General features: G+C 39.8%; 1 protein-coding gene across 1 annotated transcript in view; it reads left to right on the top strand.

Moving 5' to 3' along the window:
- The first annotated feature begins 8507 nt into the window (after nucleotides 1-8507).
- Nucleotides 8508-23341, top strand: part of AUG4 (HAUS augmin-like complex subunit) — a 37484-nt gene continuing 22650 nt past the window's right edge. Inside the window, exons 1-12 of the mRNA XM_087677481.1 lie at nucleotides 8508-8869; nucleotides 9421-9468; nucleotides 9554-9679; nucleotides 15726-16052; nucleotides 17094-17193; nucleotides 17299-17344; nucleotides 17515-17608; nucleotides 18781-18852; nucleotides 18989-19047; nucleotides 19198-19266; nucleotides 19401-19452; nucleotides 21719-21796. Of these exons, the coding sequence (XP_087533607.1) occupies nucleotides 8534-8869; nucleotides 9421-9468; nucleotides 9554-9679; nucleotides 15726-16052; nucleotides 17094-17193; nucleotides 17299-17344; nucleotides 17515-17608; nucleotides 18781-18852; nucleotides 18989-19047; nucleotides 19198-19266; nucleotides 19401-19452; nucleotides 21719-21796 (1407 nt within the window). The 5' untranslated portion in view covers nucleotides 8508-8533. The remainder of the gene's footprint in view (nucleotides 8870-9420; nucleotides 9469-9553; nucleotides 9680-15725; nucleotides 16053-17093; nucleotides 17194-17298; nucleotides 17345-17514; nucleotides 17609-18780; nucleotides 18853-18988; nucleotides 19048-19197; nucleotides 19267-19400; nucleotides 19453-21718; nucleotides 21797-23341) is intronic.

The following is a 23341-nucleotide window of genomic DNA, read 5'->3' on the forward strand; positions in this document are numbered from 1 at the left end:
AGCGCAAGTCAAAACTTTTGTAAAAGAGCGCAAGTGCATCATGGTTTAATTCAAGGAGCGCGTGCAATTTGTAAATGTAGACGGGTGGTGAAAAGGAAGCTAGGAAGATAGAAGGACAATGGAAAAAAGGCCCTAGGCTACGGCCGGCCATGTAAAAAAGGGGAAAAGGGGATGACCGCCCAAAAGGGATTAGGGTTTTGTATATAAAGTTAAAAAGTGAATGAGAAGCTCATTCTTGTGTGTGGCCAAAAGTAGCTCTCCTCTTCTTCTTCTTCTCCTTGTTCTTGCTTGCTTGAGCTTGTGCTTGAGAGAGGGAGTGTGAGAGTGTGAGGGAGTGAGTGTGTGAGGGTGAGGGACCAGGGAGGAGAAGCTCTCCATCTTCTCCTCTCTTCTTCTCTTCTCTTCTCTTTGTCTTGTCTTGATCACGGCAATGGAGCTTGGAGCGTGGAGCTTGAGGATGGAGCTTGCTTGAAGCTTGCACTTGGATCGTGGAGCTACCAAAGTGCGCGGGAGAGGAGGTAACTCGAAAGGCACAGAGGTAAGCTCACTACACTCGTAGATATGGATGGCGCGTTGGTTATGTGAGAGGTAGCCATTAGTGCTCGGCTTGGAACGCTTGAAACAATGAGTGGTTCGTGGGTCTTGGTAGTTGAGTGAAAGCTCCCACATTTTGGTTCCGTTGCCAGGACCAACGGATTTAAGCCTTGAGCACTTGTGCGCTTCAAATTGAGCATTGGAGTAGGGTTTTCCCCGAACCAGTGCTTGAGCTAGATAGGTAGGAAGCGAGGGAGTTTGAAGAGGTATTCGATCTCTTTAGCAAGTAGGTTTTGGGTTTTTGGATTTGGAAAAGCATGTTGGAGTAGTGTAGGTGATTGCTTTGTGATTTGTATGCATTTAGGATAGGAATAAAACAAAGAAAAAAGAAGCAAACAGTAGGGTTTTCTGTTGTTGTATAGCAGGCTAAAACACGGAAACAGGGGACCAGATTCAAGTTTCTGGGTGAGACAGGGACAGGGAACTGGCTGTAAGGTTCTGCAGTGCTGGGAAAGGACCTTAAGAGGCTTGGGAAGCCAGGACAGACCTCATTTCTTTAGTTGGCCTTGTGTGTGTGTGTGTGTGTGTGTGTGTGTGTGTGTGTGAGAGAGAGAGAGAGAAAGAGAGCTTCTGGTTCACAGGACGAGGAAGCGCTACCCCGATTCTAGGCGCCAGCGATTCGTGCTACTCCAGGTGAGTCTGGTGTATCGAATATCAGATGTGTCCAAATTTAAGATCTATATTGTGTTCTAAATTGTGTTCAAGTACGATTCTAGGAATAACAATAAATTTATAGTGTCCAAATTGTGTTCTAAATGTAGTTTTGAAAATATCAGATGTGTCCAATCGTACTTGATGGTATCCAGATTTAAGATCTATTTTGCTAAATATTGCAGATCCTTGTAGTTTGTCCATAAGATCGTCTACCCTAGGAATCAGATATCTATTCTTAACAAGGATCTTATTTAGGGCACGATAATCAATGCACATCCTATAGGTATTGTTTTTCTTCTTCACTAATAGGATATGTGTACTAAATGGAGAACTACTAGGTCTAATGAGTCCTTGGGTTAACAATTCTTCAACTTGGGCTTGAATTTCTTTCTGTTCAATTTGGTTATGTCTATATGGTGCTTTACATGGTGGTTGTGATCCAAGAATTAGGTCTATTTTATGATCTTCGGGACGTATAGGTGGTAAGTCAGGTGGTAAGTCAGCATCAAAACAATCTTGAAATTGTGCGTACCTAGGATGCATCTGATTTTCTTTAGCTTCAATTTCATTCACCCATATTAAGTAGGATTTGCTATCTTTTTGTAATGCACGTTTAGCATGTGTATGACTAAGCAATGGAAATTTATCGAAAGTGTACATACCATACAATGTGATTTGTTTTCCATTAGAATGAATCTTCATTGAATGCGTGGAATAATCTATATCGGGATTGTACTGATGACGCCAAGGTATTCCTAAGATAATGTCACTATATTGCAAAGGCACAACTAAGAAAATTCTACGTTCAACATAATCACCAATTTGAATTTCTAAGTCATGTACTTCTTGTGTTCCATTATATCTAGTGCCTAAGAATGCATCCTTGATACAATAGTGAGTAGAAACAATATGTAAATTCAATTCTTTGACAAATTTTACAGAAATAAAGTCATGTGTGCTTCCATCATCATGTAAAACAATCTTTTCTTTACCATGCACAAGACATTTCATCATTAATAAAGAATGGGGATTTGGCATACCTAGTAAAGTATCTAAAGTAGTACCAATATCGTCATCGTCTTCCGTGAAATCTGGCATTTCTTCATGTTCTTCATCTTTAGTTGCTCCCAAATAATTGATATTAACGGTTAGCTTTTTGGTTTGACAATTTGTCGCTAGATGTCCAGGTTGATGACATTTGTAACAGACTATGGGTTTGGCTTTAGATACATTATTGGTAATAGCGGGAAGTTTAGAAATGTTGGGATTTGGCTGGAGAGATGGCTTAGGGTTTGGATTTGTGCTTGATAGTAAAGCAGGGGGTCGTGTCCAAGATTTACGAAATGAAGATGGAAGGAAACGATTTTGATTGAATCTTCGAAAATTTGAATTGAATTGTTTTGAAACAAAGTTACCATTAGTTTGAAATTATTGTGGTTGCTTCTCTCATCCTCGAATTTTGTCTTTAGTGTCATGGGCCAAGGAAATTGCATCTTCTAGAGTCATTGGCTTGAACATGTTCACCTCCACATAAAAATGTCCAAGTAAGCCATACATAAACTTGCGTTTATGGGTTGCCTCAAGTACATCTTCGAGCATTCGAAGTAACAATAAAGCATTCCAAAAACGCTCTGTATATTATGAAATAGACTCACGATCCCTTTGTTGTAGATGATCCCATTGTTTTCGTGGAATTGGGGTGGAAGGAAATTCTGTAAAAATTTATTTTGGAAAGTCTCCCAAGTAGTAGGATAATTAATGCTCTTGCGGACAACAATCCACCATAGGGATGCTCTATCCACTAGATGATTAGTGACACACTTAATTTTATCTTTCTCATCATAAAGCTCTTCATGAAAATAATCATCAAATTGGCTTATAAAAGCAAGTACAGTCTTTCCATCATGTGACCCAGTGGAAGTACGAAATTTAAAATTTCTTTTACTTATCTTTGTTTCTTTCCGAATAGATTGCACTTCAAGTGTTGCATTGATTGTACGCCATATAAGATCTTCAGATTGCGGTCCATCTTGGTAGGTGATAGATCGTTGCAGATTGGCCAATTGAGCTTGCAAAGTTTGACGTGCTTTTCATTCCTCTTGAAGCTGCATCATAATCAAATCCAGTTTTTGCTCCATCGTTGATTCGGATAAATCACTTCAACCATAAAATCTTCCATGGTTTGATCAGACATCCTGCAAAATTCCAAAAGACCTCACACTCTCGAAATCTTGTTAGCGGGATGAGCGTAGCTCAAAGTTGGGTTTACAAGGCTTATTTTCTTCTTCTTTTTTAAATGGCTTTTTGTAGTATTTCTTCTTTGTGGATGCAGAATTTGATTTCATGGTCGTCTTCCAAGAAGATAATTCGTGCATGCAGACTACGGGTAGCAATCTGTTTGCTGAAATTGAATTCTGTCAGTCCACATGTGTGAACAGGGCTTGCCAGAAGGTTGAAGACAAATTCGTGCTTGATCCAGTGGGAACTGCCGCTATGGGAGATTTGAAGGTTGAAGCTTTAAGGTTTAGGTAGTTAAAGCTTTAACTAATCATTTTTTTAAAATCAGGACAGCGGCGACGACAGCTTCTAAATGACGTCGACGGCACACATTACGTACTGCTGCCGCGGACGTCTGAATTTGTGGAATTTAAGCTTTTTAGAAAGCTTATTAAGCTTTCTAATAAAACTTGATAAAAGTGACTTATTTGCTTCTCTCTAAGAAAAAACGTTTTGCAAAGGAACTTCCCGAGTGGTCCTCCGCCTGTAGAGGTTGATCCTTTGAAATCCAACATCGTAGGAGGGGGTTCTTCACTGCCAAGAACACACTGGTATTGATGGATTACCGTGAGACTAATTGTAGAGCTCGATCGTTCCAGGAGCTCCGCCTTCGCGCAAGATGGTAAGCGATTGGAAGCCCTCGATCTCAGCTTCGTTCTGATACCACTAGTGCATAGATCGGATGTTGTATGCGCGCGTAGCGAGCACCGGAAGGTCCCCAAGAACAAAATAACTCTACTTTTGCACAAAAAACAAGAGAGAAGACTTGCACGATATGAAGCAAAAGACTAATTGGGTACAATCTTTTCCCCTGCTTTGTGTGAGTGCTCCACAAAGCATGTATTTAATATATTATTCATCTCCAAGCTCAAAAAAATAGCCCAATTTACAATTAGCACGCTTTAGCTTTTGTGTTTGCTTTTGTCCCACTAAAGAATTAAAGCTATTGGGCACCCAAAGAGTCGGGATGTGCCCAAATACAATGTCCAATAACAAATATTTAAATCGTGTTCCTATGCACATATAAAATAATAAATAAATATCAGGCACTTCAATAAATAAGCGCGTCAAAAAAAATATTGGTGCCATGCCTAAGATGTGCGCCCATCAAAAATGATAATTTCTTCCAAAATAACTTGAATACATGCTATCGCCTAGTTCTTCCCAAAGCTACCACTGCCTGCTCTACACATCAACTGAAGCATTCACAATTGTTAGAAAATAATAAAATTAAATCGACAAAAGTGAATACCTAGCAATCTTCAGTTACAAAATAAATAAATTGGTTAGAACTCAATCCTAACCTTAAATTATTACGAGTATGCACTCTAAACTCATAAACGTCCATTAATTTAAATATGTATTTTGCAAAATCACCCGCTATGGAATCACCCACTTGCACATTAAATTAACAAGACTCCCGAAAAGGACAGGCGTCCCAATTGACTTTTCGCATAAGGAATCCACCTTGTGTATGAGTCATGGCAACAAATATAATTTTACGAAATCCATCGCAAAACCTGATGGAATCCACCGTAGAATATGCCTCCTGGCATCACGGAGAAAACAATATGAGAGAGAGAGAGAGAGAGAGAGAGAGAGAGAGAGAGAGAGAGAGAGAGAGAGAGAGAGAGAGAGAGAGAGAGAGAGAGCATGCAAAAGAAATGAGAAATGTGTGTGTGTGTGTGAAGAAGAGAAAAAGAGAGAGAGAGAGAGAGAGAGAGAGAGAGAGAGAGAGAGAGAGAGAGAGAGAGAGAGAGCATGCAAAAGAAATGAGAAGAAATATGGGTGTGTATGAAGAAGAAGAGAAAAAAAACAGGGGGAGAGAGAGAGAGAGAAGAAGAAGAAGAAGAAAAGAAAAAGAAAAGAAGAGAGAGAGAGAGAGAGAGAGAGAGAGAGAGAAGAAGAAGAAGAAGAAGAAGAAGAAGAAGGGGAGAGAGAAATTTTAAAAAGTATGGAGAGAGGGGAGAGAGAAGAAGAAAAGAAAAAAGATAAGCGAGAGAGAGGGGAAAAGAGGAGAAAGAAGAAAAGAGGAAAGAAAGAGAGGGAGAAAAAAATATGAGAGGTAAAAGAAATGAGAGAGAGAGAGAGAGAGAGAGAGAGAGAGGAAAGTAAGAAGAAGAAGAAGAAAAGAAAAAAGAGGGGAGAGAGAGATATATAAGAAAAAAAGAAAAAAGAGGATGGAGAGAGAGGGGGAAAGAGGAGAGAGAAAAAAAGGAAAAGAGAGAGAGAGGGAGGGCGAAAGATTGAGAGAAAGAGAAAAGAGAGAAAGGGGGTGAGAAGAGAAAAAATGAAAAGAAATGAGAGAGAGAGAGAGAGAGAGAGAGAGAGAGAGAGAGGGAAAAAGCAAGAGAGAAAGAAGAAGAAAAGAAAAAAAGAGGGGGGAGAGAAAGGGGAAAGAGCGGAGAGAAAGGCAAAGAAAAAAGAGGAGGGAGAGAGAGGAAGAAGAAGAAGAAGAAAAGAAGAGAGAGAGAGAGAGAGAGGAAAGAAAAAAATCAAGGGAGAGAGAAAAGTGAGAAAAATTTGAGAGAGAGAGAAGGGTGAGAAGAAAGAGAAAAATGAAAAGATAGAGAGAGAGAGAGAGAGAGAGAGAGAGAGAGAGAGAGAGAGAGAGAGAGAGAGAGAGAGAGAGAGAGAGAGATTTGACTTGAACTTTAAACTTTGTGAGATCCAATTAGTACCAACTTTGTGTATAGATTAAATTTTATAAGTTTGATGCATAAAAGAGATTGTACGTATATTTGGTGTTTTATATTGCAAAATTTGTAAATTACTTTTAGTTTTACATTTTGATGAGAGAGAGAGAGAGAGAGAGAGAGAGAGAGAGAGAGAGAGAGAGAGAGAGAGAGAGAGAGAGAGAGAGAGAGAGAGAGAGAGAGAGAAAACGAACTAAAATAAAAGGTAGACAGTGTGAAAAAAGATTAGACATAGGGAGTTGAGAGAGAGAGGGGGGGAAGGAAAAAAATTAGAAACAAAGAGGAAAAAGAGGAGAGAGAAAGAGAAGAAATGGATTGTTGAGTAAAGTTGTTGTGCAATAGTACAACAACTTCACTTGCCTCTTCATAGCAAGCGAAGTGGCTTAGTGTTCTACGCACATGGAATGCTAGTATAAATTGAGGCATTAGCACATACCGTGCTCCTCTGTCTCCACCTCTATTCAACATCTTTAATATATCCAACTTTACAGTTGTCACTTAAGATGTTCCCTTGCAAATCCTACATGGAATAAATGGAGTAGGTGTTGATAACGTATTTGTAAATGTTTCCTCTCTTATCTTATGCATCAACTACGACTACTCATGCTTGGTTAATGTATCTCGATAATCTTGGGCTTCTAGAAGGTACAACCTCAAACATCGTTAGTTATAAGGAGTGCCATGATTCAACTTAAGGAATCAAACACCTCATAGAAAAGAGAGGTGATACCGTAGATCTTGTAATAACCTGGGCATTCACATATGTATGTAGCATGTTTAATACATTCCCATCCTCTTTGAACTCCCCAATATATCTCCTTGTCTCTAAAGCTAATGTGAAAAGATTCCACAATTGGCCTGCAACACAAACATCAACATCTATTTTGTAGCCCGTGTACTGCCTTGATGGATAACTTGATTTCTTGCATTTCATGCTAGGGAATATATTTCAATGTGATAAACATATCCTAGGTCAGACCGTCACATTCTCAACAGGTTGGATATTTCAACCAGAAATAAACACACTAAGTAAACTAGCAATAATATTGTAGTTTATGGAGTTTAGGTAAACACACATATTCATGCCTTTAGTGAGTAAGATTCACGAGATTCTCCATGTGAACCTTGATTTTGAAGGTAGCCTAAAATTTTCGATTTTGAAGGTAGCCTAAAATTTTGGAGTAGCAAATCTAACTAGTTATGGTTTAGAGGTTCACTTTGAAAGACAATTTTAAAATAGCACTTCTTGTAATTAGTTGTATTTATAGGCTTTGGAAAGGTGATAGAACAAAAAGCTTGTGCAATGGTCCTCCTTGGAAGATACGTATCGTCTTTGTTTTAATGGGGATGGGTAAAATCTGCTTTAAAGGGTGCTGCAACCCTCAAAATTTTAATTATAGGGTCAGTACCGTTTTTAACCATAGGAAGTTTAAAAAATAATAGCATTGTGTAAATACAATGGATCAAAGGCTCTTGTCTACTTATGGATGTAAAGCATGCTCCTTCAATTTTGAGGGTTTTTCATCGACCCTCAAAATTGAAGGAGCATGCTTAGAATTTTTAAAGACTTGCATATTAGTATATACAACATCTCTACAGAGATGAAGTTAGCTTTATAATCAAATGCTCAGCCACTCTAAATGTGGTTGATTTCCTATCCATTACACAGAAAATGCTATAAGTTTTGAGTATAGTTGAGATTTAACAAATGTAGAACACTAATACCGCTGTTGCTTCTACCAAAGGGCACCTAGTTTTTGCAAAGCCAAATTGCATCAAAATGAGGGATGTGATAGTGGCCCATACTTGGGCAAGAGGCATATTTATGAAGCATTGTTTTGAGAGTTTTTGTGATGTGTGCCGAACAGCTTTTTTATTATTATTTTGTGCAACATCTCTAGAGAGATGAAGTTAGCTTTGTAGTCAAATGCTCAACCATTCTAAAAGTGCATGTGTCCCACCCATTACATAAAAAATCCTATAAGTTTTGGGTCTAGTCGAGATTTAACAAATCTAGAACACCAATACCACCATTGCTTCTACCAAAGAGCGCTCACCATTACATAAAAAATGCTATAATTTTTGGGTATAGTTGAGATTTAACAAATCTAGAACACCAATACCACCATTGCTTTTACCAAAGAGTAGCTAGTTTCGCAAAGCCAAATTGCAACATAATGATTTCTATGATAGTGGCCCATACTTGGGTAAGAGGCATATTTATGAAGCATTATATTGAGAGTTTTTATAATGCGAGCTGCTGGGCTCATTGGCTTGTGTTGAAACTCGAGAGTTAACAAAGCAATGTAGTGATGGGTTTGAAATTTGAAGAGGAATTTAGACTAATTAAAAGAGGGCCCCTAACCAAGGCTCAAAGGTGGCAACTAATAACAGGTTTTTCGGCTCTCAGCGACGAGACAAGACTCAATGGACTGCTGATCGCGTTCTTAAGCAGGCCTCTGCGGCATACATTGCAAGCTTCTCCAGCAAACGCCTTGCCGGCAGCAATGGTGAAGCCTATTCTTAACCCTCCCATCGGCCAGCCAGTCGGCCCAGGCCTTGCCAATGTCTTGGATCAGCTCGAACGCCATTGCCTCGCTCCGGATGGCTCGCTCATCACTAGATCTGCATACTTCGACCTTGTTCAGGTAAATTCCTTTCTTTTCTAGATAAGCGCTCGCAGTGCAATTTGCATGGCCAAGCTCATTCTGCCACACATTACCGCATCGGCATCAAATGGAAGCTCCACACAATTTTGAGATTCTGCCAGAGCGGATCCTGTGTATCTGCATACACATGTGAATCGCTTTCACGAAAGCTTGATTGAAAGTGCTCGATGTTCAGCTGATCCTTTGAAAGTGCTCTTCGCTCATTTTTAAATAGATAATAACCTCGCTATAATTTAATTTTCTACTACCCTCAGACGTTAGTCTATTTTCTTATCCATGTGAATCGTCATTCATGAATGCCTAACCTTTGCATCAACTGGAAACTCCACAAAATTTTGAGATGTTGTCAGAGTGGTTCACACACATGTGAATTGCCATTCATCAAAGCTTGATTGGAAGTGTTCGATGCTCAGCTGTTCGTATGAATAGCACACATATGTGAATTGCCATTCATGAATGCCTGGTTGGAAGTGTTCAATGTTTTGTTTTGTTTTTCCCCCCCAAAGAAGTGTCAAATGTTAATCCTGCAGGCACGAGAGGAGATGGCTAGGGAGCGTCTTCGATATCTTGAGACAATGGTTTGTACCCCACTAATAGGTTTAGGCCATTTTTGTTGTGAGATTAATATACACTCTATTGTCTCAAAATCTCTCTCTTGCGCAGGCTGTGTACTCTGAAGCTTTGAACATTGTTGAAGACTATCAACATGCCATATCTGTGGCCAATTCTGGGGGCTTGAGAGATGTTCAAATGCTGTTTTCTCAGCTTGGTTTGCAAAGCTCCATAGAGGTGCATGTTTTCAGCAGTTTATCTTTAAGAATGATTTGCCTTCAATATTTGCTTGAAAACATATACATGTATGTGCATTAGTATAAGATTGGGGGAATTTCAGCATGTCCAAATTTTCTTTTTCAACAAATGCAAATTCTAACTACTAAAGTAAGTGGTAAGTGATTCAGATGGATATGTGGCAGCTGGACATAGCATACATACAAGTATGAATGACACATAGGGTGTGCTAGAAGAAGCATTATAGCCAACTAGGCCAGGTTGCAGAAAGCCGTGCAGGCTGTAAAGCAGACATCACAAGATGGAGCATGTTTACTACTAATTTCACCAATTAGTTATCATATTTGCACATTTACACCATCTGCATGTATAAACATGACTAAAAAGCTGAAGTACAATAGAGACAAACCACCAACCCTAGGCTAGCTGATGGATGATTCTTTGTGTTATTATTATTCAAAGCAAGATCACAAGAGCAAGCATGGAGTGTGGTATGACACAAACCCACGGAAATTGTGTTTTGCCATGGACTAGGTTAAATGCTTACCACTTGTAGTGACATGAGCTTGTTATATGAATTTATCTCGACTCAAATTGTATCTTGGAGGGGTTCTTGAGTCATAAACAGGCCACAATAGTTCATTGATGGTCATCATGGCACGACAGGTGCAAGTGCCCATTCTTTCCCAACTCTTGGAGAAAGATAAGCTTGATGGTTCGAATTGGCCCATATGGTCGTGCAAGGTGTTAAGAAGACTGCTAGCATTTGCACTGAGGACACACAGAGTGTACGACCACGATAGAAACACAAAGACACAGACACAGGCACAGAGGGCAAAACTCAAACCCTAAACGCAAAACTCAAAACTCAAACCCTAAACACAAAACTCAAAACTCAAACACAAAAACTCAAACACAAACAGAAGAAGGGAGAGAGAGAACACAACTCTGAAGTGAATGAATGCTGTAAATGAATGTAAGAGTGTACAGTGTACTCAAGGACAGAGCAATGTTGGAGTGTGACGTCCACCGAAGACGGATCCCAAGTTTGTGACCACCAGTTGGAGTGTAGGAGTGCTGAATAGTGAATGGCAACAGGCTGGTCACCAGCACACAGCAGTTTGGAGGCTGGAAAGTGGTAAATGCAGCAATGTACCACCGATTGGGGGCTGGAAATTGTACACAGTCTGCTGTAAACAGCAGGCTGAAACAGTGTCTGAGAGTGTCAGGCTTGCAATGCTGAAAATGCAGGCTGGCTGACCCTGGAGATGATGGACAGCAGGCTGAACAGCAGCTTGGGACAGCTTGGAGCGGTCGCCATCAGCTGAGAGTTGTCGCTTACAGCAATGGACAGGCTGAAGATGATGTGGCTGCAGTTGATGATGGCTGGATAGTAGATGGAGGCGGGCTGCAAGTTGGAAACTGGGCGCCAACAGCAGCAGAGGGTGTGTGGGCTGGTGTAACCTGCAAACAAGGATGATTACTGAATGGGGGCAGCCCGTCTATTTATAGATGTGGAAGGGTGTCCCAAAAATTAGGGTTTCCACTAAACTTTCTCGAACCACTCCCCATTTTAGGGTTTCCACTGAACTCTCTCGAACCGCTTCCCGTTTTAGGGTTTTACTCTAAAAGAGCATTTTTAGTGTGTTTTGGGGCTGTTTAAGAGGCTAATCAGCAAGTAATGCATATTTTAGCTCAACACAAGGTTGAGTGTATAATAGATACTTTCAATCTCTGAGACTGTCACCCCTCTATTCATTGTCTTTTAGTGGATTTGATGATTGGATCTACATTGGATTTGGTGGCCTTATGGGGCTGACTCACTCTTACGCCGAGTGTTCCTCTTCATGAGCTGCCAAGTTTTTATTCTTGTTCACATCCAACGCATTTGTTACCTATAGAGATTTGAATCAGGTTGTGTTTCCTTTGCTAGGTTAAAAAATTTGCCCATAGGATAACCCTTGAGATGAAGCTACGACAACTTTCTATTGCAAATTCCCTGATGATGAAGGATCGCATCACAAAGATGACGTATCTCTTGGTAAGCATGTTGCCTTGGAAGACTTAGCTAAGACCTTATTGTTACATCTCCTGTCCTAAAATATGATGTGTTTTTTTACTAGTATTCTCATCTAGTTTGGGACACTATCTCATGGGAGTCCCCATGGTTCTTGAGTAGAAGGTGTGATATCATGAGATTGGATCAAAAGGAGTAGGATCCATTAGCCATGCTTTTGTAGTTGGTACATCATTGGGGAAAGGATAAAAGAGGAGAAGAAAAAGGCATGGAAGAAAGCTAATGCAGAGTTGTCCTTAGACTCTGATTTTGACAAAGAGAACGACTTACAAGTGCAAAGGGTTTCCAAGTGTCCACAATGTGGGAAGATCTGGCATTTTGAGGATAAGTGTTGAAAGAAGTATCCTCACTTTTGTCTTGGTGCGAAGGAGCCTTCTTCTATATCCACATCTACTTTTGTCGTTATGAGTTGGTTTTTCTAAAGTCACATGTTTCACAAGTGAGATTGGCTCTAGAATCTCTTTGGGTACAATCACTATAAACGACATATTACTTGTGCCTATTAGATGTGTTGACACCATGCTAATTCTGTAAGTACTGGGAAGAACGTGTGAATGATAACACTTTGAACTTAATTAACTCGATCAATTATCACCATACAAGAATTTATTGAAACAAAACCATGGGCACCAAGTGCTTGAACCATATAGAAAAGTGTGGATTTGTTGCAATTCTGAAAATTAGGGCTTTGAAACCCTAATTTCTGCAAACTCTGAGTAACAAACTGATTTTCTTCTTTAGTGTTTGGATTAGATCAAGATAAGTAAAAAGTGTTTTTTGGATGAGAGATAGATAGGAGAGTACAAAGTATGTGGCTAAAATTTCAGCATGAGAGCTTATTCCAAATGAAGTGAGAGATCTCCATTATATAGGTTGGGGCTTGAGTGCTTAAAAGTGGAAAGTCGAGGGTAAAAATGACAAGTGTAGGGACACTTGTTTCTTCAGAATGACACATGTCCTATTTTAGATGCCACATGATACTTTTCTAGAGAAAGAAGCTTCCAAACCTTGTACTCTAAAAATCTCTCAAATGGTTAAGAATTTGAGATAGTTGTTAAAGACAAAATTGTTCCTTGTAAAATTTTGGAGCCTTTGTCGCAAACAAAATTTTCATTTGAGCAACTTCGAAAAATAGTAACCTCCTAAATTTTAAGAGTTGCTAAATTTAGCTTTTGGAGAGCTTCATTATATAGGTTCATCAGTTCATGGTTTGTTTCTTTGATCATGAGCATTTGGTTTCACTTTTGAAGCCACTCATTATATGGGCTTCTAGTCAATGTGACTATCTGAGTGTAAAAGTCTTAGTCATCCGAGCTTTCTAGTTGATTTGACTACTCTACTAAACTTTTAATATCTCTTGGGAATCTTGTCAATGATGACCGCATTATAATTTTAGGGCATTTTGACCATTGACCACCCTTAAATAGAAAGATGAACATTTAATTATATTTTGAATCACTTAAATAATACAAATTACATTTCAAAATACATGAGTATCAAATTCATTTGAAATCATTGAGCCAATATGTCTTCGTAACAATTGATATAAAAAAGGTTTCTTACATGTACTCCTTCATCCATAATCTTTGAGTTCCATAGTGGAGGTTCTTCATGTTTTGGATTTGGGCATCCATCTCCTCCCAAGTCTATGGCCTTACTTGTCTTGGGGCATGAGTTGTCTTTACAAAAAGCACGTCGTCATTATTGAGGAGTCTACCTTAGAAGCTATACTAAGTCTATGGCCTTATTGTCAGAGTGCAGTGAATGTAGAAGAGTATGACTAGATTGAAAGAAAATGAACATGGAGAGAAGAGGGAGATAGAAAATAGACAGTACAATGCATAACTCTGCAATAAATGAATGCTAAAATAAATAAGGTAGATATGTATACGGGCTGTTGAATGTATCTCTACGAGGCGATCTCTCCCCTGCCTGAAAAACGAGGCGGAGATGACCGTAGGCTAGCTAGCCTATAAGTAGGCAAGAAAAAAAGTAGGTTGAAGAAGGGGGGTTGGAGAAAGGGATGTGAGTAAATGCAGGTCAGCTTCAGTAGCAGCAGCTTTGCTGTGTAGTTTGCTATTGTAGTGAGCAGGTATACAATGATTGAGGAAGGGAGATATTAAGTTCGCCACAGTGTATTTGATTATATTCACGGTTTTCAATTTTGAGCTTTTGGCCTTTTAAGTCTTAGTTGCAAAATTGACATTGAAACCAGCCTTCCTCCTCGGATAGGGTGGTAAATAACATGATTAAGCACTATTTACAACAATTAACAAATTCACAAAACTAAAATGCACACTTTACCGTATAATCTTGGACATTGGACACCCTGTTGGCCCTAAAATTGATGTCCTTTTTGGTATTTATTTAACTCAATTGAAGAAGGCGGCGATGTACAATGGGTCTCCCAATCCCTTTTAGTATTCCAACTTCCCTTGCTATCCAAAATAAATAGCAAGTCTTCAATTTGATCTGCCATTGATTTGGGCAGTCAATTGGCCTTCACCCGCTTTGATGGAGATGGAAAATGCCCCAAATTCATCGATTTGCTAGTCCCTCCACTTGAATTTGACTAAAAACAGCTTCAGCCTTGTTGAATCCAAGTCTTGGAGCTTCCAATTTTTGGCACGTTTCCTGAGGTTGCTGCTAAACCCTAATTTTTGATGTAGATTAGGGTCTACATTAGAGAAATATGAAATTTCTCAGCCTCTGGTGATCTCAATGCTGTAACCTTTGGAGCTTTACTGTTGCTCCACTGTCTCAACAGCTTGTAGATGCAAAGAACTTAAGAAAATCGGTCATTTACTGCTGTTGCCCTGTCTCAACAGCCTATAGATGCTGTTACATGCTGTTCATTGGTCTTCTCTTGGCCCTGGCTGCCTTAGAAGGTCCTCCAATGGCTGCAGATCAGACCAGCAGTATCTCTTTTCTCTCTCTTGCAGGCTGAATCCACTCAAATGCCTCTCTCCAACCTCTAAAGACGTTTCTTAGTCTTGCATGGGCATTTTTGACAAGTGGCTGCCTTTCCAAATGGTTTTCCCAGCATTATCCATAATTAAATATTAATTTTCAGTCTTTAAATATTAAAAATTAATCTAATAATTATTTTAGTCACTTGAAAAATAATGTGACTAGCCAATAATTAAATTGGCTAAGTACGTGTGCGGCATAACTTACAGCAACTTTTGCCTTTGACATCCCGTGATTTCCTTAGGTCTTGGGCCCGTAAATTTACTCTAACCCCAGTTACACCTTACATGTGCAACATTTACTTAACCATGTGGTTAAAAATTAACCCACATGTTAAGTGAGGTTTCAAAAATACATGTCCTCATGACTGACATGATATTTAATTTGTAATAATTACTTTTCTGTTTCATTGGACCTTCTGGTCTTTTATCAAGACCTAACAAGTCTTTCTTTCTTCCTTGAATGACACAATTGGGGAACTATAGTTAGTGTCAAAATCCAATTAGGCATGATGTAGAGTGGTGACAGGACAGATCTAGAATTGTTTACTCAAGGGGATCTGGAATTGTCTTATGACAGGGACTTACTGCAGAAGTTTGTTTGATGGCAGTGGTTAACTGTTTCAATCCACCTGAGCATATCACTGCTAACTTCTTCAGGTGCAAATGGATTTGCTCTTTTGACAAGGCTGCCCTGTACTTGTGCCGCGACAAGTTATTTGTCTTTCACAGTACAATGGGTGCATGTGCGCATGTATGTGCCCTTTTCAACTGTTGTTTCATGTGAGACATCAGAGTTAATGCAGTTGGTTTATATGTTTGTATACTTGCATTTGGTAGTAACAGCCTTAATGTAGAGTCTTTTACAATTCCACAAGATGACTTTTGAGATTCCCAGAGTTAGATTCTAGCTCCATGGCCGTATGAAGAGATGATGCTAAGTTACTCCTAATTGCTTTAGGTGTTGATGAGTTGTTGACATTGATACTTCTGTTTGTAGGTTTATGAAACTCTAGAGCAGCGTCTTGTAATAGCGGAAGCCGCTCAACGTTTGAGGTTGCCCCTCCTCTCTAAAGATGGAGAGATACCAGAAGAGCTGGAGAAAGGAGGTGACGCTTCTGGGGCTTCAGTTGACAGTACAGCTACTAGCACAAGAATGAGTCTGGGCACCAACATAATTTCAAGTAATAGCAGCACCGCTTTCTCATCAATAATAAATAGCATTGAAGCTGGAGAAGCTGGTGTAGGAGGTGTGGTCAACAAATTTTTGGGTGTCACTCCTGCATGGCTACGACAAACTCACTTGTTGAAGGCACCGCTTGCAGAGGTGTGCTGTAAAATGTTAGTCTGCTGTTTTGAGCCACACCATTTCCTCAAATTACAGATCACCTGTTTCTTGACATGAAGATGTTATGCCAACTTAACAAAGACTGCAGTTTCAATTTGTCTGAATATGCTTACAAGGTGCTGCATTTTATGATGTGCTTACTGTGTTCTAAAGCATTTTCTGATTGTGGAGATGGTAAAGCATTCTGCATACTATCAGGTCACAATTTTTGTTTAATGAGCTCAACAGAAAAGGGTTTTACTTGGAATATCATATTTTGTGTAGAAGAAATTTGTGGCATGCTATGTAAGTGGAAGCGACAAATAAATGCATTGTAAACACACACACTTTTTGGTTACTTTTCCACGTTTCTCACCAGCCTGCATGGCTGGTATGTCTATCATATTTTTACTTGGCTACCCAGTTCTTAGATGACCTACATCTCATCATGATTGTATGCAGACTTTGGATTGTGGTGGAAGCATTTCATTTGAAGAGGTTACTATTATCAAGTACTGGTAACCATTCAGTAGGATCATGATGTAGGTCAGTGTGCTGGCATTCTCCTATCCCTCCCTTGTCCCACAGTAGTTATTTGTTACAAACAGGGGCCTGAAACATTTCATTTTAAGATATGACTCTGATCAAGTGCTGGTAATCATTCAGTAGGATCATGTTTAGGACACTGTGCTGGCAATCTCTTATTCAGAACAGTGTGCTTACTCTTGTCTCACAGTAGTTATTGGTTAAATAGAGGACTGTGATGACACACTAACTAATGAGATGCCATTCTTTTTCTGCCCTTTCCCCCTTCCCCTGGCCGGAATATTGGTCAATGCTTGCATGAACTTTTTTGACTTCGCTTCAGGCATTCTTCACATTTATGGTCACTTCTACAAGTTCTTCTTGGTTTTTTTCCCATGCTTGTACTTGCTAAAGGAAAATACAGCAGCTTTCTTTAGTGAGCAAAAGTACACCTATTTTGTAATCATAATCTTCTGATTAGACTCCTGATGGTCTAAAACTCTTTGAATTTTACAGGATAGTACAAGCTACCAAATGGCCCTTGTCCCTGAGTTGGAGGCTCGATTAAGATGCAAGAATGAAATGCTTGCTGCATCATTTGTTATTGATGATTCAGGTATGCGTTTTGATGTTTGCACAGCCTACCCACGTCAGTATAAATGTGAGGAATAAGCACATACTATGGTGAGATTGTTTCTCACCCACCCCACATTTTGTCCAGATATTGTTGGTGCACATCCATCCAAAAGCTTACGTCTTCCAGAAAGGTTATGGATGCCCACTTGACACCCTTGAGATAAACTCTTTATGCTAAAATTAGTGGCCATGAAGTGTGTGTTGATCTTCTTAGCACTCTATGTTACGGTAGTGCATTACTGTTCCTTTCTGCATTGACCTGCAGAATCCTCTGTACTAAAGCCAGCCTGAATTTTCACAGGGTGAAAGCTGCAATTGAAGACATTGAAAGGGAAGAAGCAGCTGTGTTGGAAGATCTATATTCAGCTGACAGGAAATTTGCTGAGTATTATAATGTATGATTAAGTCTAAATTGTGCATCCTTTCCCAAGTTTCTTAGAAGTATCTCCAGTCCTTTATAGTGTCTGATGTTTCAGGGATGTAAGATTATTGGTAAAAAACATGATACAGCTCTCTTCTTACATGTATTCCATTTTAGTTGATGTTTAGGTAGAGTTAATTTGATTTTCTACCCATTTTGAGGTTTAAAAGGCATCTAACATAATTTACGTGATTTTCTTGGAGTCTGTAATCTGCACCCACCAGCAGTTGGTCCACTTTGACATGAATGTTGAGGAAGGCGTCGTGTACTGGTGATGTGACGTTGTAAGACTGCTACTGTGTTTTATGGTGAGCCTTTACAGTTAGAGAAAGCATCATGAACCATTAAGGCTCTAAAGTGCATAGTCTTCTCAATTCAAGAGGCTTAGAGCCGGGTAATATGGATTTTTGAGCTTCTTGGATTCAAGTTGTTTTTGATCTTTACTTGTCTTCTCAGACACATGTTTTGACCTGGGTTGCCTGTGGCTGTCAATCAGGTATAATGCTTCTTCCTCCCCCATTATTTGTTTGCGTTTGTTGCCTGTCAGCTGATTCAACTGGGGTTTGTGGCCTTATTCTGCCCAGCTTTTTGTATGTAGAACTACACAGAACTGTGTTCTCTTACCTCTTTTGACTTGTGTGTTTTGGGAGGCCAGAGTCTTACTCATGGGACTTCTCCTTGACCTTCCCTTGTAGCAAGAATCTACTGAAAGAGAAGAGGCTAGCCTCTAGCCATTCGAGAAGCACACTAATTGATTGGACCTATGTCAATCTATGGAAAGAGTTGGTTGATGTTTTGACCTTAAGCAGATGAAGTTCTCAGATGAACATGATAGACCCTGAAAGTGTTGTGCATCTGTTGCCCCCAGGCTATATGGCAAAGATGTCCAATTGTCTGGCAAAGGGCAACCAGCGTGTCATGACACTTGTATATTGATGTTAGAACCTAAGATATTTAGGTTCACAAGTATCCTTAATATTTGTCTCACAGCCTAATGTTAGAAGTTCCATCTTAATTCATAACTATCTCAAAAAAATTCATAAATACAATGTTGTGCAAACAACCAATCTGGGGGTATATAGTGCCAGACGATACGAGGGGCTTCAATAGGTTTATCTTTATCTCATGTGACAATTCTCCTTGCAGGTACTCGAGCAAATATTGGGAGTTCTGCTCAGGATTGTGAAAGATTTTAAGCTGCACCATCAGCATCAATATGTAACCAATTCTGCTATCCACTTAGCTTTACCTTGCTATACTTCAGATTGATAAACTAGGTTGTCTATGTGAAGATAAAGGAAAAAGCTTCAAGCATTAGCTGTGTTGGTCTTGGTAACAAAATAATATTTTGCAGGATGGACTCAGGAAATCTTGGCTCTGCAAGCGTTGCCAAACAATGAATGCTAAACTAAGGTATGTCTATCTACTTCATTATCAAGGATTCTGTACTGTTCAAGAACTTTTTTTTTGCAATTGGCGGATTCAAACATAAAGTCCACTGTCAGGGCTTCTAAGATTGCAGTAACTTTTGTGCTTATAATGAACTGCGTCTGATGAATACAGAGTTCTTGAACACCTACTTTTGAGGGATACTTACACACAGGAGTCAACACCTGCACTACATAAAATTAGGTTTGTGATTGCAACTTGCAGTTCACTCCTATTAAATTCAAGTTTCCTCGAGTGTGGCATGAACTTCAGGCTCTGTTTGTTTCAAGCAGTATTCTTTCACATCCAAATCTTTATTATATTTTTCTATTTTCAAGGGGCTATTTATTGGAGGCTAAGGAGGATGCAACTGGGGCATACAACAGAGCGGTTAAGTATTAGAGAACTCTATGAGTTGCTTTCTGCTGCTTGTAGCATCGTTTTTAGCGAGCTCTACTGTTCCAGTCCTATGGCCTTCAGCTGTGGGTCAAAGATAGCTGTAAAATTTTGGGTTTACTGTTTTCGGATTCTTATAAGCAGATTCAAAGCAATGGTTTAGAAATAAGCTGTATTGTGTCAAAGCAGTCCTCAGGACATGGTCACTATTACACATTAAAAGGGTACTTGGAATCCCACATCTCGTGACCAACTGGTCTATCTGTTACGAGAATGCAAATCAAAACAGTAGGGAACCTGGGACAATGAAATGTTTAATAAATTGCAGATTTGTTGAAACATATCACAAGAGCTTCTTAATCTTTGCCTCTTACTCTTGATTTTCAATATCTGACTTGTAACGATTTGTTGAAACATATCACAATCAGACTTTATGAAAGGTGGCTGTAGTCATATCTGGTCATTGCTTCATAATAATTCATGAGTCGTATTTTGTTACGGACATATTCCTGTCTGTGTTGGCATGTGGAACTGGGAATCAGAGTTTGATTGAGAATGCTGTTGTTTGAAGCTTACCTTCTTGTGCTTGATAAAGAATAACCAACTCAGATCATAGATCTTGGACAACTGTACTTCTTGCTTGTTCTTGAGGTTTATTAGCTACCTTAGGGCATTTTCATATTGTGGCAACATTATATCACCAAGATGCTTGCAGCTTTTAGCATGGCTGCTTACAAGCCTATTTCATGCCCCATGGACCTTGAGTCCAAGTTCTCTTTGGAGGGTACTTAAGAGTATGTGGCAGCACCTTGTTATGGTGGTTTGTTTGGGTCCCTTCTTTGCCTCATTCACACTTGACCAATCATCTCTTACTTTGTGGCCATTCTAAGCTCCTTCATGAAGAAACCTCTCCTTTTTGATTGGCAGGCCAGATGTGGATATTGGTACTTATAGGGAACTTCTTTGCAGGGAATTCTCTATTGAGAGGGGCTCACACTTTTTGTATGGTTAGGTTCATTGGGCAACTTATATTGACACCTGCAAGTCTACCATAGGTTCTTCCATAGGTTTTTCCTTTGCTCTTGGATCTAGTGTGATCTCTTGGAGCAGCAACTGGTTGTCTACTGTTGCTCTTTCTTCTATGGAGGAGGACTACCGATGTGTTCTTTAGCTTAGGAGGTTGTCTAGCTTCATAGGATGTTGGCAGAGATTGGGTTTCCTTAGCAGCGACCTATTCTTCTTCAGTGCAACAATCAGAGTTCTTTAGCAATTGGAAAGCACCTCGTGTTTCATTCTCACATGAGACACATTGAGGTTTTGTGCCTTTATGTCGGTTGGTGTATGGTCCTACCAGGGACAATGCTGTGGACATCTTCACGAGGGTCATTTTATTGCCTTCTATGCTTCTTCACATGCGTCCTCTATGCCTTGAGCCACTTCAAAGATGTCAGAGGCGATGTTACAAGTTCTGCTTGTCATGTCTTGGTTGTGAGCCTTAGTTTTAGCCAAACACGGATATTTGGGGCTCTGATAGTGTCTATGCAGGGCCTGGGGCCATCCACGCCTTGCATTGGTCATTCCCCTATTTATCATATGGTTAAGGTTATTTTTGTGCAACCCTGAGGTCCCCATCTTACAGGTTGGCCATATTTGGCTGCAGTAAGCCCCCCTTTTTTGGAAGGTGGCCAGACTTGGCTATTGGGGCCATAATTAGTCCCCACTTCTTGCATGGCAGCCATTCATTCTCTTCTCTTTAACATTGCATTCACTCTCGTCATCATCATCAGCTTCTCCTTCCTACTGCTGTCCCGCACCCTCATTGACATGGTGTTCCAGCCACATGTGCAGGGGCTCCGTCTTGTATGCAGGCATCATTCAGCTCAGGTTGCATTTCCTTCATTCCCTTTGTTCATCCTCTGTGTGTGTGTGTGTGTCCTTTACTTCCATATGCACACTCACAATCAATCCCAAATATGAAGGTATACTCTTCATCATGGAAGCAACATTTGGCAATAAAAATAACTGTATGTAAATCGTGAGTATACATTAAAAGGAGCAAGGTTTAAAAATGAGTGCTTTTGAGACCTTTCAAACTCTAGTTGTATGATCTCAAACGAAAACTTAGAGAGAAATACGAGTGAGTATCTAAGAACATTGATGATTCTTTGCCCAGTTTTGTTTCTTTGGGTCTTTCATGTGTTACAGAAATGGACTAAAGCATTTGCATGCTTACTAACCTCTGGAAAGTCTTGATTTACAGGTTACAAGGTTGCGAGAATATCAGGGGGTTGATCCACATTTTGATGCCATTGCTAGACGCTATCATGACTTGGTGCAGGTAAGTTTCAATCTTTGCCCTTGAACTGATTGACAAGCACACACATCACTTAAGTGTGGAAGCTTAGCTGCTTTAGTTCAAGCTCTTGAACAAGAGGAATCTTGGTATGCTTTTAGTTTCAGCATGACCAAGTCATTGATATGAGAAATATTAGAATCTGAATTATTAAGTTTCAGCATGACTAGGTTCCTTGAATGTACTAATGCAGAACTTAGGGGCGCCTTTCAGTATCTCTACATAAAGTAGGGTTTATTGTTTGGTATGTTTATTAGTAGTCTAAAATACAAATATATGTTACTCATATTCTTATCAAGAGTTTTGTTAAGTGACTATTGCAGTGGACCTTGTTATTTCAACTTAAAAAAAAAAAGAAAAGGGATATTAATGTTGATCTTTGCTCCAAAACTTGGACACTGAGCACATATTGTCCTTTAATGGCTTAATTATGGCTTCCGATTATCTTTGAAGTCAAAAAGGACAGCTCAAAATTCACTCAGCTCTGGTTAGGAATAGAGCTTCCTGAATCTATGTAAGAATCTATTCTATAAGAAGCCTCAGAAGCAGGTTCTAATACCAGTTACCAGGACAGAAGTACAATATATCTTATGCATGGGTGAAGTTCATAATCTTAGTCTCTCCTGAACCTCAAAGAATACCATCTGTAGTGGCTAAGTGCTGGTTCAGACTCAAATTAAAGCATACATCCATGACCTGTCTCCTATTACAGATCCCACTACTCGGTTCAATTATGCAGAAAGCTGCTGCAACGAACCATGACAAACTCGGCTGACCTCTGCCGCATCACCAACCTCCAGAAACACACATTGCTGGAACCATGTGTTAATGCTTGCTGTCTGCACTTCAGAATAGTTGGATGAGTTTATTCTTCATGTTAATAAATGCTCATCATTTTGAGTTCGTAGATTCCATTGCATAATTGTCAAGCTTATTTGTCTCATTATGGAAAAGCAGGTTTGCACTGCTAGAATGTTCCGCTTGCAGTTGAACCTGTCTGTGCACAAAGATGGTATACATCTGCTATGTCGAGAGTCACTGTCACTGTCAAGCAAGACAGAGGAAGTAGAATAATCTGCCACAGCCTCAGAAAAAAGCAGCAGCAAAGCCTGTGTGATCAGCTTGCTTAGTTGAAATGGTAGGGTTGTGGTCCTCACCAAGATTTTCAAGAGTTCCACATCCCTTCAGCCCTGCATCAGCCAGTTCGTTTTCTGGAGACAGCCTTCTCCCGGTGAGATCCAGATGATTATCAGTACTGGCGGTTGAACTCAACTGCCTGGATCTTTGGAAGGTGAACTGCAGTAGCCTAAAGCACACGCAACAGCTGGCTGCCTTGCCTCAGTCTCATGGAGTGAAACAACATTAACCTCATTTTGAGAAAAGCAAATACCTTACCAGGACACCATAGTTGAGAGAAACTTTGAAATGGAATGGGAACAGAAACAGAACAGAAACGACAAATTTTGAGAAGTGGCTAAATGGGTACACCACATCATAAAGGGGTGGAGAGGAGAGGGGATGATGGCCAAA

Source organism: Lygodium microphyllum, chromosome 5, assembly GCF_053477565.2.
Source record: "Lygodium microphyllum isolate KBCC chromosome 5, Lygodium_microphyllum_v1.1.10, whole genome shotgun sequence".
Lineage (NCBI taxonomy): Eukaryota > Viridiplantae > Streptophyta > Polypodiopsida > Schizaeales > Lygodiaceae > Lygodium > Lygodium microphyllum.